Here is a 17,958-nt window from a genome sequence, read left to right as displayed (position 1 = left end):
TATAGTGTACAGTCTTGTGTTATACTCAAATACGGTTAGAAGTAGCAAAGATACCCCCATCTTGGCATTGGCCTAGAAGAGATTTAGAACATTTGAATGCTGTTAACCAACTAAAGTTTGACCCTTTACCCAATTAGTCTGTAAATATTTCTTTCAAAGAAAGACTTTCAACAAACAGGCTAAAATGGCTTTGGGGTGTTGTTTGAGAAGTAAAAGCCATTTAATTCACTGCACAGCACCCGCTGCAAACTTGCAAGTATACTTTGATTTTCCTTATTCAAATGCTGCCCTACCCTGACTTGCTTTGTTGAGGCCAGAATGCAACCTGAAGTGGTAGGACTAGGCTGGGTATTAAAATTGCTTATGTATATGTGGTATAGAAATCTGCTGTTCTTTTCTCATACTATTTTCTTCCTGCAAATTGTTGAAAGGCAGACTACTGTCTCCTCTACAAGCTCTGTTGTTGACAACACTGTAGGCAGCGTGGTGGCTTCACACTGCCAAGCTCTACCACCTGTGGCTTTGTTTCTTAGCCAGAGTTCGTGACTGCAATCTGGTGTGTTTCAATTTGTGGCTCTAGAGCTCTACCCCAAATCCCGCTCCTCTTAAAAACCTTTCAATGCTGTGTTGAAGTTTATCACTTTGTTGTTTTCCCCTTCCCCCGTGTAAATTGAGTATTGTGGTATCTGAGAAAGCTGGAATTGATAGTGAGTTGGTAACAGTGATCATGCTGTTTGGCAAAAAGGTAGATATAAAATGAAGTTGCTACAAAAACATTCTTTGCTTTGCAAATAACAGCTGAAAAGGACTCTCTGTAATAGCTGTGTTTATCAATAGAAAATAGCATTTCTAGAGGCTGACTCTGTCATAGGAAGCAGATGGGCTACCTGTGTTTGGTAGTGAAATACAACATGATAAATGGAAAATTTGAATAATGTATGTTTACATTTGTATGATCATAGTTTTCCTTATTGATACATAATAGGCAGTCCTACAGCTGCTAGGGATGTTCTTTTACCGGAATAGCAATTGACCTCCAACTCGACCTCTCTCTCCTAACGTATATAATTAAAATCAAAACAAAAAAAATTTGCTCTTTCCACAAGGGAGAGAACTGCATAAAATTCTTTGTTCTGTTCTTGGTGCTAAACATCACTCAAACACTGATCATAATCCATCCCTGTTATCTTTCTGGTCACTTTGATTTTGGTGATAGTTATTGTGTCCTATTGCTAATAAGTTTACTTTTCTAAAAGGACAAATTATTTTGGATTTGAAACTAAAAAGAGCAAAATCACTACTTTAGTTGTTAATAACACTGTTGTTGATCATGATGTACTTCTCTTTGTAAAGGAATCCACAGTGCTTCCTGCGCTAAGATACACAGAATTTGCTTTTTTCGCTGTTGAAATGCAAATGTCCTGGGGAAGAGCATGGCAGCTTTTCATCAACATATGGTGATATTATCCAGCCCTTCAGGGCGGGAGGTAAAGAATATCCTGGTGTGCAAGATACATTACTGAAACTGGAATGTAGTTATTCAGGGAAAAAATACCATGGATTCGGGTTTAATATCTTGCTGATAACAGCAGAAATATATGTGACATTATTCCATCTGAAACCCTTCTTAGACACCAGCAATCTCAGTATGACTGGAGTTTTTAGACTAGCCTTTTACCTTCCAAGTTGGAATTCCCTTTTCACAGCTGTGTGATCATCCACAAACTTGAGTAAAGCTTTCCATCTTCCACCTAATAAGATTGCATTAGACTACAATTCAGAACTAGGTGATTTTTTTCTGTCCTGTGTTTTACAGGTTTTCAGCTAGTTTTCGGTCTAAATGTTTAACCTAATTTGAAGTTATCTTTCAAGTAATTTTGGGGGGTTTGTAATTCAGTGTAAAATCTCAAAGTCTACTTTCCACCGTTTAATCTTTGTGGCAAAATCTGGTCAGTGGTCTGGGAGAAATTATTATTAATTAGTGACACTGTAAATTCTGTGTGTGTTTCAATTGTATATGTTGTAAATTATTCATGTGTAATGATGTGGAACTTAATAGCAAACACATAAATAATCTGGATTCCCTCATAAAAGAGTGGGCAGGCTGAAGTAAGTACCTGCCCCAGCTCAAGATGCACAGAGAGGAAGAGGGTCAGACAGTGAGTGCTTTGCTGGACATGGTGGTGGGCTCTGACAGTGCTGTGGACTTCTTCCAATTGCAACAAGTGTGAGAAGGTCCTGAGGAGAGCATAGTAAGAATGCTGCAGTACCTTGCTTTCACATCCCATTTGGTAGGAATTGTTCAGAGGAACTGAGAACAATTTTTCTTTTAGCCCCCTGTCAATTCCTCATCCTCCCCTGTGTCTCTTTTCAAATAGAAACCACGGCTCTCAAATTTGTGAAGATACAGCAGAAACCATCCCTGCTCTGGAAACTCTTAGAAGCCATTACTAGGCTATGTGCTGTCAGGGGAATTAGTGTGGCTTTGCACAACAGCAGTGCTTGCAGGTAAAGCAGAGGCAGATGTGGTCTGTTCCTCTTCACCAGAAGAATTGCAATAAATCCCTCCAACCTTTGTGCCAGTGGTAATAGGCACAGTCTTCTGATGGCAGCCTGCTGAGAGCCTTCCCTGGGAGAAACAGACACACACATGCACAAAAAGTCTGGGTAGAATGCAAACAGGTTTACTGCCATTAAAGGGGAAAAAAAAGGTCATACTGTTCACATGCTTCCTTATGACAATTTTATTGTTTCTGTATAACCTAATCAGCCATGGACAAGACATGGGTCCCCAACAAGCTGTTAAACATCACTGGCATTTGTTGCAGGAAGCATAACTAATGAGCTAAGTTGGAGGTAGCTGAGCTGCACACTGTTAATTGGTATTTCAGTCCTCAGCTATTGCTCCTTTGCTCTTTGCGTGACAGGTCAGAGCAGATTTCCTCTCAGTTGTGGGCGAGGGCTCTTTGAGGGCAAATCCTGCCCCAGTGCATGTGCAGGGAGACTGATAAAGAAGGGACACTCTGGGACATGGTCGGCACATGAGGTAACAGTCCTGAAGATAATTAGGGATGCAGCATGGCCAACTTCTCAAATGCTAAGAGAAGAATCAGGCTTCAAAGAAATTACACGGTCTAAAACTGTGCTGGATTTAACCTGTTTTTTGGGGAGGTTGTGTATATGGTGCTTAAGATTAAGGGAGTTTATGCATTTCCTGAAGTAGGTGAAACCAGAAAATGGTAGGAGAAAACGAAGTGGAATAAAACTTGAGATTGTTTTCAGAGCTCAGTTTTCAGGAGACCATCAAGTGTGAGATTTTTAATAGTGGTGATAGTTAGCAACACTTTGAAGTCTGTATCTGTGCTAGTAATTTGATAAACTGAAATTTATGGGTTGTAACCTGAAAAGCCCTGAGATTGCTGCCTATGGTAATTTGAATACATATTTTTAAACATTCTAAGACAAACAAAAGTAGGCCCATTTACTCTGCATGGTTCGTCTTCCTTTCTGGTTTCTGTGCACTTACACATAACTTACTTCTTTAGGCCTTCGGGCTCCAGGCCTTAACAGGATTAGGAACATCCCTGTGAGTCCAGCCTTTCTCTGACTAGGAGAAGCCATTAATTCATTAGAGACCAAAGCTTTGACCATGTGGGTAATTTCGTCCGCTCATCCCTGCGATGTCTTGGTCAGACTACTCTGATTCTGTGCCTGGCAACTGTCAGGGATGCAAAGAGAGGAACTTGGCAGACTACTTATTGGTGTTTAGACAGTTTTCTTCCTGAAGTGATATGTCTAAAGACTGTGTGTAGTTTTAAAGTTTAAAATGTACCTTAAAAAACCGTGTATCTTGTGTTTTAGGACTTGGTACCATCAGTAAGGAAATAGTTTATATCTTCCACTGCACAGGTTGGACTGGTCAGATGCATTTCTGCTCTGGGGGATGATAGAAGCAAATGGCATCTCGTGATTGACTTAATATTCAGCACAGTACCATCACACTTAGTATGTGTGTTTGTCTAATTCTAATCAAACTTTTAGTATATCGTGATGCTGTATTTTAGAGGGAGGAATCAATATGTCAGCCACTTGTCCTAGGTGTCCTGTGTAAGATGACACTCAAATTTCAATCTGAGGAACCATTTTTAAGAGAAACTGGTTTTGGAGTAGGTGCGTGGGTTGTCTGCCTTCTCAGTGTGTGGTGAGACTCCTTTGAGAATCAGGAACACAAGGGAAAACACCGTACACCAAACCTTTGTTGAGGATTCCATTTGAACTAATGAGCCATCTCAATATGATAAGGGACTTTGGTCTCAGTTCTGGGGTTTGAGGTTGTCTCAGGTCTCTCAGAAAGCAGGTGAATGGCTGTGGTCTGCAAGGAGAGGGAGCTGCCCTGTGGCCTCTGCCATCCTTCATACCATAGTGGGTGCATTGCCTATGGAGAGGTTAGTGGCAATTTGGAGAGCCCTGAGAAATCCCTTGCAGGGTAAGAGCCTGTAAATATTTTTCCCACAGCTGCTCAGCACCTGCAATTAGGCTATTTAAGCCAGGTAAATGTTTGGTTGAACTGTGGCTGTGAAACAGCTTGAACTAATCTGATTCGTGGTACCCTGCGCACAAACCACTTGGTTTCATAAGGTACTGGCAATTGTGATGTCCTTTCTTTTATTATTAAACAATCAATAAATCAGAGGAATATAATGAAGGTATTTTCTGGTTCATCTTTACTGCTGTCTCCTGCCCTCCCTCATGTCCATGAAAAGTCAATTTCAGGAGCCAGTCTTGCCCTTCAGCTTTGCTGTGAATGGCAGACATGTAAATCCATTTGTTGCTAGTAATATTAATACCCAGATGTTTTTTTCCTTTCCTGGAAAGGGACAGGCAGTCTTACTTCCTTTGACTTCTGAGGTGGTACTTTTATGTGCAAGGCAATGATTTTTGTCTGGGAAAGCTGCAGCTCATGATTACTGAAGGGTATCTGGGAGGAGGCAACCTGTGTCGTCTGGAGACACTCTGATCCCTTTCTCGAGACTTTCTCCATGTATCTTGTTGACTGTCAGAGAGCAAGGCTGAGATTGTCTCTATTCATATATACATAAATATGTATGTGAGGTAATAAATACACCTGAGTGCTGGTGTTAGAGGATACAAAAATGGTTAAAAACCAGGTTCAAATTTCCTATTCCTTAGTTTTAGTTAAAGATTATCCATTTCTAATGCACGATGTTAAAGATAAAATATCTGGGGGTTTTTTTGGCAGTCTATGTCTTGATGAAGATCTATTGGAGGGGCATAGTGGGACAGGAAACAATAGAAAATTATTGTATAGTGGTTGGAAAAGGGGCCAACAAAAAGCCAGGAGGTCATTAAGGCTCAGAATCACACAGCTTGATTTCATAAATGTGTTTGGGTTTACTACCAGCAGTAAAACTAAAACTGCGTTCTCTGGCAGCATACCATTTCAGGGATGAATAAAAGGCATAATTAGCTCATTTAATAAGTGATGGGGCTACCAGCTCTGCTCGTATTAATCATTACTATTATCAGAGATGGATTTGTCAGAACTTCATACCAATAGTGGTGATCTGAGAAGCTTTGTTAAATCTATTTGGCATAATACTGTTCATGTCAGTGTCACAGTTTTTCACATAATACGTTGCATTATTTTTTCCTGAACTTGCAACTATTGCATATTATTAAGATATTTTGGTGTTTTGGATTTTGAATTGTTTTCTGTAAAATAGAGTTTCCAGAAATGACTGAGTGTCCTGAGCTGATATTTTGACCTTTCTGTGCTGCAGAGGAGCTTGAGGAGAAAAGCTTGAAGTCATTGTAAGAAGAGGATTAAGGACTGTTTAATAATAGTGTAATGTAACCTAGTTTACCAGTAGGCACTCCTTGTCCCACTCTCTCTAACAAAAGGTCAAAGTTATGTAGAAAGTTGCCTAGAGATAAAGACTCAAAGTTAATGGACTGTATTTTTGCTGTTCTCCTTGAGTGGTCACTTAATAATACCACTTTTTGTTGCTTTTTTAAATTATTAACTTTTCTTTTTAAATGTAATTTTGTAAGCACAGTTTTCACTAGTAAAAAAACTCCGATCAAAACAGTTCTGACTGCAAAGACTTACTCTGAGATTTATTTGTATTTTGAAATGCATTACAAAAATTCACAGAGCATGTGTAAATCAGGCACACTGTTACCAGCAGGAGATAGCTGATAGGAATTTGCATAGATCTTACACCAAACCACGGAATGAAGGAAAGAGTCAGGATTGCAGCTCCTCATTTGTTCTTCTCCCTAGAATAGGGTGGACTCAGCTTCGTTCTGTTAGTAATTTGTGTAGGCAAAATATGTGCAATACTATGTCTGAGACTAAATTCCAGATCTCCAAGGAGCCTTCTGTGAATGGCCTTATGGCTGATGTCAGTTGAGGTTGATTGCTTTATATTTTTTTCATCTTCCTGTGGTTTGGGGAGTGTGGAAGTTACTGTCTCTCTCCTTAATTGTTTTTTATTTATTGTGGTGGTGTCTGCCCTTCAGACTAGTCTTTTATGGAACAGGTGCCTACCAAGGTGTCTCATATTTGTTTTTTTAATTACTATTTTCAGGATCCAACAAACCTGGATAAGTTCAATGTCTCAAACTTCTTTCATGTTAAGAACAACATAAAAGTAATAGATCCAGGTAAGGATGAATTGCAGTAAGGCTAAGAAAACACCGACCCGAATATGCAAATTCTAAAGAAGTCGTTGTGGAATTGACAGTTTCCTGGACGGACATCCCTTGGTGGCTAGTGGTAACTTTGAAAGCTTCTTGGAAACGTGAATAACTTGTCAAAACTGTCTCTTTCATATCAAAAGGTGTTAACAGATTTTGAAGCAAAGACATGATTCTTTGAGAAATCATTAACTGTCTCTATTGAGTGCTGTGCAAACATGGAAAGCTTTCCATATCCTTTATGAGTAGGTAGATGAGAGACAAGTGAGGGGGGAAAAATAATTTGCCAAAAGGTCCACTAGAACCAAGACAAGAAAGCCTGCATCTTCTCATACCTGTCTGCTAGGCTCTTTAGTGAGTGTATCAACAATATATTTCCCATCCTTCTTCCTGGAGAAAAGTGGGCATCTTCCAAGTTCAAGATTGAAATAGATTTTTTTTAAAAAGTCCCCATATTATGTTAATAATAAAAAATAAAATGCTTTTTCTTTCTAGATATCTAAGAAATTTGCTTCTCAGGTTTTTTTGTGACTTGTTGATAGCTAAATGCTTAGTAATACATGCTAATATTAACCTGCTGAAGGAAAAAAATCTCTTCTTTGCCCTCGTGGTTTAGAACTATTTCTGATGAGGCCTAATTGCTGATTGTAAGCAAGGTGTGTGTTTTTCTGGGTCTATTATGCTCGTCTTCAGGTTTTTCTAAAGCTACTAGTTCTGCAAACAAGTATCTCTCTTTCCATTTACCTGCTAAAAATAAGTGGGTATTATCTCAGAGATGGAATATCTAATACCCAGCAAATAGCTGGCATAGCAAGAGAGAGAACAATGAAACTAATCAAATTCTCCAGTCCAGTCACCAGCCTCCTCCTCCTGTATCATGTTAAAGATCTGATCTTGGGAATTTTGCATTACAAGCCTGGCCCTTGGGTGAGGAGACAAAAGACAAGTTTATATTGTACCCAACTGTATCTTGTCTTTATTGTTCTATAAAAATTTTACAAGACTTGTGTGAACTTAGATAATTTCTAGTGGTTTCAAAGAAATTTTGGCAGTAGTGTATTTGAAGTTGCTGGGTTTTTTTCTTTTACTGTGTGTCATCATACTGGCGTTTATTGTGCTGTATTTCAAGTCGTACTGTCACTAGCGTTGTACTTCGCTGTTTTACTGTTTCCGCAGGAATAAATGTAGTTAATAGGTCTTTTTATTTAAAAAAAATGTAGAAATAATATCTGGAAGAGTTTTGTGTAACTAAGTATGTAATAAACTGAAGGAGAACAACATAGAATTTTTCTTTTAACCCTAAATTATTTGACTTTTGTCTTACATAGATGAAGAAAAAGCCAAATTAGATCCATCTTACTATTTGAAAAACACAAATACAGAGACCCGAGAGACTTTATTGGAGCTTTATAAGGAGTTCAAAGGTGACGATATTCTAGCAGCTACTATGAAGGCTCCTGAAAAGAAGAAAGTGGATAAGCTGAATGCAGTAAGTAGACTTAATTTGGAGTTTGGCTCTGATTGACTTCTTCAGGAATGGGTAATAGATGCTTAGAGGCTGTATTGCTGTATAAACAGACACTACCCCTGCTTTCTGTTACGTGGAAGTTTGTCATAGATAAGAATATGAGAATCATACTTGAATTCCTTAGAAATGCATTTTATGTGTTAGTGAGTTTCTCTTTGTTAAATCATTATAAATGATTCTAGAAATGGAGCACACTAAGAAGGAAGAATCTTTATGATGTGGTTATGATGTGTATGTTGGCAGAACCTTTTTTCCCAGGTTGTAATCTCTTGCTTTGAATTTGTTTATCATTGCTTCCTCCAGTTATTGGCAGAGAGAACACACCTTAAGGGCAGTGCAAGTGAATCATTTCTGGTGTGGGCAAATATATCAGTCATCCACAGCTGCTTCTCCATTTTTTTGCACTGGAATGCAAGATTTTTGGTGGAATATTTTAAAGGATGTTCTTCCAGGTGCATGTTACTGTGTGTTCATGGTTGTCAAGAGAAGCAACTCGTCTGCATCTAGATTTTCTACATCAAAGGCTGTTTGAAATTGGCAAGATGGAATATTCTTCTTTAATAATTCTGGGATGTATGCATGTTCGTGCTTTGATTACACTTATGCAAAAATGAATAGCAGTGCAGCATACAGCTTGTAATGAGGAGGTTTAGTGACAGATATGGGAGTGTATGTGACCAAGGAGCAGGATCACATTTGCCCCTTTTTCAGGGCATTATAGTGTTATGGGAAAACAAAAGATGTAGGGAGGAAGAAAAGAGGTGAGAGAACAATGAGCTGTACACATGTTGGAGAGTCAGATTGTCAGTTAATGAGGTGGATGGGCATAACTATGAACTTGCATAGGATGCAGTGTCACCATATGGATACAGCATCAGCCTGACCTGTATTTTTTACCAGGCATTGCCCCAGAGCCACTAAACTTACCTCTGGGTTTATTAGATCTCTGTAATTTTCTACAAAGTCCATGTGTGACATTCACATTTCCTTTCTGAAGGAGAACTGCAAAGCTCAAAATAGACATTGGGAGCAATGGGATAATGCCTCTGCACGCAGAAGGGCCATGTGTGGGATAGGGATGGTTCGCTTTTCTCCCCAGTATCTCTGTGGTTTGCTGGGTTTTCCTTCCACTTATTCAGCAACATTGGAGAATTTTACAGATGTCTTGCCAGCAGTACTCCCTGCAATCTCCACCTGTGGACATATAAATACATACTCATAATGGAATAAGCAATAAGCCCCTTCAGCTCATGCATGGAAAGCCTTAACTAGTTTTATCAGAGCAAATGTTATGGGCAACAGATGGAGAATTATCATTGCATCATGCATTTGCTTCTTTCTATAGGAACTAGAGCGGAAAGTCTGCCTTCAGAAGAGTAACATTTGTGTGTTTCTAGTGCTTATGTAGTATCTTTAATAGATAAATTTTATGATCTAATGTCTTCTTCTCTTGCTTTTTCCTGTGCAAACAGGCTCACTATTCCACTGGAGCAGTAAGTGCTTCCTTCACCTCCACTGCAATGGTGCCTGAAACTACACACGAAGCAGGTACCAGAACTACCTAGATACAAGCTGTTTATTTACTTCCAGTTTTAAAGTGTGCTCCCTAGCACACATACAGTTATGAGGACTGAAGGAATGCATTGATAATTGGTCAGTGCTGATGCTGTGGAAATGTATTCCCTGAGCAGATATATCCTTACTTTCCACTGAGCTCATTTTGAAAATAATGGAGCAATTATGAATTAGCTTTGGCTTTGAATGGCAGTTACTTACGTTGAACTGAAATTAATGAGGTCTTTTCTATGCCTGGGAACCACAAAAAGGGATATCCACTTACGTAAGTTAGGAATGAAGTGTAGTCTCTCCTCAAATAGCACACAAAATCTTGCCCACCTATTTGGTAGAACCTGGTATTGGTTAGAATGACAGCAAATTTCGTGGTGTTAACTTTTGATTAATTGCTTTTCAAGGTTACACAAAAATGCATTTCAGTACAATAAAGTTTTTTGTTCATTCTCCAGCTTAAATACAAATATGTAGAATTTATTTAATTTGAATATTGATTAAATAGCTGAGTGATTAGTATTCGCAGTTGATGAGAAAGGTCTGGCTTTTGGCACTAAAATTTAGAAGTATGTCACACACTTGGGCAAAGATTGAACACATTGCTAAAGCTTCATTCACCAAGTTCAGTTCCTCTACTTGGTGGATTACAGTGATCTGCAGGTGATTTTTGAGTGTTGAAAATATCTGGCTAACTGGACATTTGACAGAATGGAAGTGGAAACATCGTAGATTGATCCTTTGGTTTGACTTTCCAGTAATGTTTCCAGTAACAGCATCATTTGTTTTCAGGACTGGGTAGGTCCTCATATGTCAGCAATTTGTGGTTGACAGATGACTACCTGCTTGGCTTCCAAGTTTGACAAGAAACAATTTGGTCTCAAAGTAACGTTGGTGGTTGGTAGACATTACTTGAAAATTACAGTTTGTAATATTGAATGCTTCTGTGACTTAAAAATATAGATTATATTGTTGTCTCTTGAGGAGTTGGTGGTTTTATGTAATGGAAAGTGTTTTGCACAGAGATTAATGTGAGGTTATCATAGATGAATTGCAGAGTACATTGTCTGAAGACCCAGTACTGCAGGGGAAGAGGTCAGAGAGTAGAGTCTAGCAGTTTGTTTTCTGATTATTTCTAAAGATCAGTGAGTAAGCTTCCAGAGAGCTAATTATTGTCTTTTGCTTTAATACAGCTGCTATTGAAGAAGATGTTGTGAGATACACATATGTGAAGAAGAAGGGCTATGTGCGACTTCACACTAATAAGGGAGACCTGAACTTGGAGCTGCACTGTGATATGGTACTGTGTGCCCATAAAATGAATCTCTCTAGATAACAGACAGAATAGGAGCTGGCAATGGAAATGTCAAAAGAAAGGAATAGTTTGTAGTTACAATACATACAGATAAATAACTAGCTTTTAGTTGGTTTACAATATAAATTATAAAGGTATATATATTATTTTATGTATTATCCTACTATATGTGTAAATGTTCTCTGTGAGTAGTCTCATACATTTTAGTGGACTACTTACAGCGTGTCAAGGTACATCTTTAGAGCTTCAAAGCTCTAATAGTGGCCCAAACAGTGACAAGGAAGGTAGAGATAAAAAAAGAAGGAAGAGCACAGGGAAGAGAGAAGAACCCAAGGTCACACAGCAGGTTACTTGGCAGAACCAGGAAAAGAACCTCAGTGAAACTGAGAGCAGACTGTCAGCCTGAGTACTTGTAGTTAAGAACTCAAGAAATGGTTATTAATTTGCTTCTGAATCTTGAGCTTATAGAACAAACCTATGTGAAAACCTTACAATATGGTTTTTATTTCCTGCTGTTTGAGTTTCTAAGGTTCGAGTTCTCAAACATCTTCCCTTTGCCATTAAGAGGTAGACATTTATTTCAAAAAACAATGGACTACAGTTTTTTACTGTCAGTACAGTCTGATTCTGGAGGAAATCTATGGCTCTTAAAATAATAAATATGGCAAGGCTTAGGGTAGACGGATAAGTTGTGGCGACAGTGATGTCTCAGACATCACTGCTTGGTCATGTGCTTGTTTATGTGTTTGTACAACCACAGCTATAAAAGGAAAAAAAGTTTTCAATGTAAAAAGCTCAAATCTTCCGTTGTTTACTGAGATTTTTATTATAGGCCTGAAGGTAGATGTTTAAGGAAGTTGAAGGATATGAATAGGAATTTAAATGGTAAAACTTCTGCTTGTTGTGACCCTTACAGAATTTAAGGACAGTGGTGCTGGCTGGGAGCTGGGGTGCCTGGTGTGAAATCCCGAGATGCACTGGGAGAATGCATCTTTTTTTGTCTGGGGATTGGGAAAAAGGAGTAAACAGGACACGCGTGCTAGCTTTCCCTTCTCTTCCTTTCTGTCACACAAGTAAGGAACAAGAACTGTGTGAGCATCTCAAGATGATCTGTGGAAACAATAAGAGAATCTCCACAGCAGCCTGTCATGCTAGTAATTCTGTAGATCCCCGTCATCCCTACAGGTGTTTTCCATGATCTTAAATAGTAACACTATGTAATAAGGCAAAAAGCAGAGGATGTGAGTACAGCAATATTTGGGGGAAGCAGCAGAATGAGCAGATTGCATTGAATCATTTGTTATGCCATATGTTCTCAAACTGGCTCCTGGCTAATGCAGGCTGACTGCAGCTATTCTTATCAGCATGGGGCTTTTTGGCCACATGTGTGACCAGTGTCACTCAGTCCTGAGGACCCAGTCTCAATTACTCATTATAAACTTCCTGTATGATATCCATCGTGTTTCCTTGTTTCCAGATGAATTCCTGTTCATCTCCCTTTCACACACACTGCTTCCTCATGCACACATTGGAAGCGTGCACTGTTTTACACAACCAGACCTGCTTGAACACTAGCCTTTAGCCATCTGTTCATTTCTTTGTGTCGATTAAATCTATGTGAATTAAGCAGACCTTTGGCACTGCAGAGAGGAAAAGATATATATTTAGAATAAGTAGGAAAAACTTGCTGCTTTAAGGAGGTTTTCACAACATCCACTTTAGGTCATCATCCTAGGTCTATTAAATCAGTTCTTCCAGGAGGCGCCTGTTTTTCTCCCTTTACTATATAAGGAGTTTGTGCTTCTAACTTTGGTTTTCCTGAATCACACTGAGGTTAGGCACATAAGGCAGCTCAGTGCAGACAGAGAAAATATCTTACAAACATATAACATACATATAGGTCACAGTGGATCTACTGAGATTGCAAAGACAGAAAATGGGGAAATGCCAAAATCAAGCTTTTCTAAATGCATCCAGTTCACCCTGCTTATGAATATGCATGGTAATAGTCTTAATTAATCATATGCTGATTTTTTTGTTAGCTCTCCTGGCTTATTCAGTGCACAAGCTGAACCAGTTCTGGGAGCTATTTAGAACTGTGTGGTGGAATGGTTTATACACAGGATTTGGTTTTCCTGAAAAAGCGTATAATGTGGGTTAAGATCCTTGAATGCAATCAGGAGGAATTGGACTACATCATATGGCTTACCCAAATTAACGTTGCACAGGCTTTTTGATACCTGTTTTGATGGTTTTCAGCCTTTGTGATTTTTCATGCAGTTAGGATGGGTAGTACCCTGACTTTTCAGAAAGAAATGGAGAAACAAATTTCAGCCCAAAGCAATGTACTGATACACATTCAGATCACCAGCAAATTTGGGACCTCTGGATTCAACACATGGATCAGTGCTACTTAAGTGAACAAGACAGCCAATAGCATTATTAGGTTGTCACTGCTATTTGAATTCAGATGAAATACAGGTGATTTGGAGAATTCATACATATACTCTCTCAAGTAGTGCAACTGCAGGAGCAATATGTAAGCTATATTACAGTGGTGCTTAGCTTCTCTTTTTAAAGACTGAATGCTGCCTGCCTGGTTGGTGTCTTGACCTGACCACAGGCTCCTGCTTCTAATTGCTGAGTGATATCCTGTGCTCTGGTTATTATGGAAGCCATGGTTGTATTTGCACAGTACTGGAAATACATGATTGTCATATGCTTTAGGAAGATTGAGGGTGAAGTTGCTATATAAATGTGACAAGTGAATGCCTGTGTCTGGAGGTAGGACTTGCAACATTCAAATTACATTTTAAAATAGTCTACAGGTTAGATTTCAATATACACTTTGAATTGAAGTCTCCTTGCTGAAAACAGATAACAGCAAGTGACATACTTGCTGTCTTAGAGTGTATGTCTACTGAGTCTTCAATTGTATTTTCATGCCTATGGTCTGTATTTAAGCAAAATGTTCTTGCTGTTGTGCTCTCAGCAGCCTGCACTGCTTCTGAAGTCTGCCCAGTGTCTCTGTCTTCAGTACCTGCCTTGAGCCTCTCCCTTCACAGCTCTTCTGGCTCCTGTTCTTTCCTTCCCCTGTTTTTTGTGAGCTATCTGGCAGTATGGATTGTTTGGAGTTTGGTCCATATGTGCACATGGAAACTTTTGTTTAAAAATAACTCTAGGGATCTTCATATACTTTATGGTGCCAATCAGTAAAACTGATAGTGATGAGATTCTTCCTAGCACCAAAAACCTAATCAAAAAGTGTTTTGTATTGATCCAGGGGAGGAAATCAGTGCTGCAGTATGATTGAAGTCATCAGTTACTTGGTGACAGGATTCAGAAAGAGAGCATGAAATAGGGTGAGAATCCAGATATTTTCTGTGCTTAAAATCACTTGTTCAGAGCATCAAAAAACTTCACTTAGGTTCCAGAAAGATGATGTGTGGTTTAAATCATTGACCTGAAAAAAGGCAATAAAAAGACTTTGGAAGATAAGCTGGATTTTTTTCCACCTTTTTGAATTTGTGCCTCAAATGAGCAAAGGTACACTACTGTTCTCTCTTTGCATCATAGCAGTGTGCCTAGTGCTCTTTGCTGCCATTTGGTTTTCTCCCTATCTTCTTACTCAGATACAGTATGTTCCTCCTGATGGGGACTAATGAGATGGCCATTTGTTAGGGATGTTTTCCAGGAAGCTGAGTTCAGCTGGGCATAAGCAACATTTGTTGTATACACTAATTGGAAACAAATTTACAAAAATTTTGCTTGCCAGAAGTGGTGTTGGCAAGTACAGGAGATTTAACAGCATCCAACAAGTGTTATTCTTTCAGCTCTAGTCTTACGCATCGCCAAACAAGTGAATTATGAAGAAGTAACTGATGAAAGGCAATTAACGTCACTGGAGTTCTTGCATTTTATTTACTGTGATTTTCCTAGGCTTCTCAAGTTACTTTAATCAGGATGTTGCTGGGAACAATTATCTGTATCATCTGTGTGTATTCTGCTGTATTGGTCACTATAGCAATGCAGTTATGCCTTGTAGGTGGTGGAGCAGCCTCCTAAGGCCGGGTGGAGACTTTACCCTGTGCCATATGTCAGATTGACTTGGATGTGGAAGTAGAAAAGCAGTATGGTGTAATGGATGGAGTGGAGAACTAGGAGCAGGTAACCCCTGAATTCTTTGCCACAGACTTGCTCCATGGTATGGCTTTTGTCATTTGGTTGTAGAGGTTGTTTAAAGTCAGTGGCATCCCGGTTTTCATTTCACAATGAGCAATAAATATGGGCATAATTTTGAATTCCCAGGCAATAACATGTATCATGGATGCCCGACTGCTGGAGCGCAGCTATGCAAATAACCCAGGCTGCCTGTTGGATTCAGCAGCCCTGCAGGAGACTAGACAGAGTAGCAGACTCCTGGTCTCTGCACCTGTGAAAGGGAATAAAAATTCCTGCCTTTGCCTCTAGGTTGCTTCGAGGCTTTCTTGTTTAGTGCTTGTACTTTCTGAGTACTTTTTTAGTTTGATTGTGCCATGGAAATATGTATAAAAATAAATTTAACAGCTCCAGAAGATTCTGTCAAAATGATGAACAGGTAGTTTGGTCACCCTTTTCTCCTTTGTGATTTTTCATATGAGTGGTCACTCTGGGGTAGGGATCTGGTGGTTAAGCACATGCCAATAGTAGTAATCAAATACTAATCTGTAACTGCTGCAGCAGTTTTTGTCAATTTGCCTCTCTCTTAGGTTTAATACTTTAAGGTTTAAGGGCAAGTTGGCATAACAAAGAAGAATGTGAGATGGATTTCAAAGCTCCATCCAGCACTCCACAAATGCTTTTTGAGGTTTTAGGACCTGGCAAACTTTGCTTAATGATGATGTCTTGGCATAACTATCTGAAGAAGCCATTATTTTACTAACACTGATGTTTTAATCTTTTGAGGCCCTCTGACCTCTTAAATATGCCTGTGATCTATAAATGTGTAATCCAGCCCCTGTTCTTTGAAATCATCTCTCCTTTTGTGTGAGGGACTGTTCTGAAGATCAGAAGCCCGTAAACTTCTTATCCATTTCCAGTGGGATAGAAGTGAGTTGCTGAAAATATATCCTTTGACCTCCTGGCATGACAAGGTTCCCTGGTCTTCCTAAATCTCTAATTTTCTCTCTGATTTCAGCATTCATTCTGCCACTTTCTGTCAGTGTCATTGAGGCACTGTCTGGCAGATAACTAGCTGACATTTAACAGTGCCTGTTCACTCAGTAATATAGTTGTAGGGATGAAGTACAGTAGTCTTGGCATGGTTGTAAATAGCTTGTTTCATATTTTTTCATCAAAATAGGTCATTGTAGACAGAGCTGCAACTTGCAACTTTGAAAGTTCTCATCAACAGAAACTAAAATCAACCAACCAAACAAACAAAACTGCCCTTTTTCAGGAAGGGAACAGCTGGATGAAAATGTTTGTTAAGAGAGGATGTTGGTGTGGGTTTTTTCCTCATAGTGCTGCAATGGTAGACAGATCTATTGCTCTTCTTTGTGGTTGGGAGTAGAATGGTTCTGCACAGCCATATTGATTAACAGGTCACGTCTAGGTTGTTCTTAAGTGACTAGAAGATAATACTATATTTTTAACTTTGGGGACAGCTAAGCACCACCCAGCCACTTGCTCCTTCCCCCCATGGAGGGATGGGGGAGAGATTTGGAAGAGAAAAAGTGAGAAGACTCATGAGCTGAGTAAGGCAAAAGCTGTTGTGCTTTTCAGTGTCTTGCAGCAGTGGAGGGGGCAGTGGGAGTCCCTGATGTCCCCCCTTGCCTGTGCCTGAATGGGACATTCAACATGGGGTTGATGAAGGTGCTCAGCCACCTCCCTGTGAACCCATCCCTGCACCATGGGGCTTGCGGCCCTTGGCTGTCTCTGCATGGTCTCCTGGCAGCCTTTGGTGTTGGATAATCAGTGGGAAGGCGTTTTGCACATTTGGACCTTTCTACCACTTCCAGGCCCTCTGACAAGCTGGATCAGGGAGAGAATCAATTGTTCCTGGATTGTGTTGCTTGGCTTTTGACGTTTGACGGTGCAGGCATCCCATACCAGCTGTGTCTGCCACTTAGTGATCCCGGACCCGAGGATGAGGCGGGTGGTTTGGAGTTACACAGCTGCTGCTCTTCATCTTTCTCTGACATGTTTCTTGTTTGTACCTTGGCTCCTCTGATGAGCGCGGTGACCTTGGGAGGCTGACAGTTACCAGAGCTTCACTGTCTAGCATGGAAGCAGTTACAGGTTGCATCTTCTAAAAACGTGGAATTTATGTGCAGTCAGTTGCAGACTGACAAAATTCCAGAGCCTGCCGTGGGACCTGCAATACTCCCAAGTTTTACAGCTATTGGAGTCTGCTCAAGCAATTAAAGTTGCATCCTCATTTAGACTATACCTACCAGTGCTGTGTCGTGCTTGCCAGCTCCATCCTCATCAGCACCCAGCCCTGCACCACACTGTCTGACAAGCTCCTCAGCCTTTGTGTGACTGACAAATTTGAGGCTGGGGAGAGGATTGTTTTCATTTTTACCACTGCAATAAATAAAAGTTAGAGGAAAAGCGGTTACTGTGGCTGGGAATGATGACTTTGCCTCTGGAGAGCTAGTAGTTAACATTGACAAATTAGATGAGTGAATTAAATGCCTTGTTTAACTTGAGTTGTGCTCAGCTAAGCTGATTGATTGTCCCTGTACTTTCAGAAAAGTGAAAAATAAAACTGGAGTATGTCATTTTTTTGTTGGCATCTTGTCGAAGCTGAGCATCTTGCTTAGACTTTGAAAAAGTTTTTGGTAGC

At 39.7% G+C, this 17,958-nt stretch overlaps 1 protein-coding gene across 1 annotated transcript in view; it reads left to right on the top strand.

The window, feature by feature from the left end:
- Positions 1–17,958, top strand: part of PPIL2 (peptidylprolyl isomerase (cyclophilin)-like 2) — a gene marked incomplete at its 5' end in the record, with an annotated part of 70,454 nt that overhangs the window by 21,877 nt on the left and 30,619 nt on the right. The window contains 4 exons of the mRNA XM_010013546.1: positions 6,612–6,687; positions 8,049–8,209; positions 9,721–9,796; positions 11,008–11,114. Coding sequence (XP_010011848.1) covers positions 6,612–6,687; positions 8,049–8,209; positions 9,721–9,796; positions 11,008–11,114 — 420 coding nt within the window. The remainder of the gene's footprint in view (positions 1–6,611; positions 6,688–8,048; positions 8,210–9,720; positions 9,797–11,007; positions 11,115–17,958) is intronic.

The sequence above is a fragment of the Nestor notabilis genome, unplaced genomic scaffold, assembly GCF_000696875.1.
Source record: "Nestor notabilis isolate BGI_N333 unplaced genomic scaffold, ASM69687v1 scaffold29584, whole genome shotgun sequence".
NCBI classification, from domain to species: domain Eukaryota; kingdom Metazoa; phylum Chordata; class Aves; order Psittaciformes; family Psittacidae; genus Nestor; species Nestor notabilis.
This window is presented reverse-complemented; position numbering and strand designations above follow the sequence as displayed.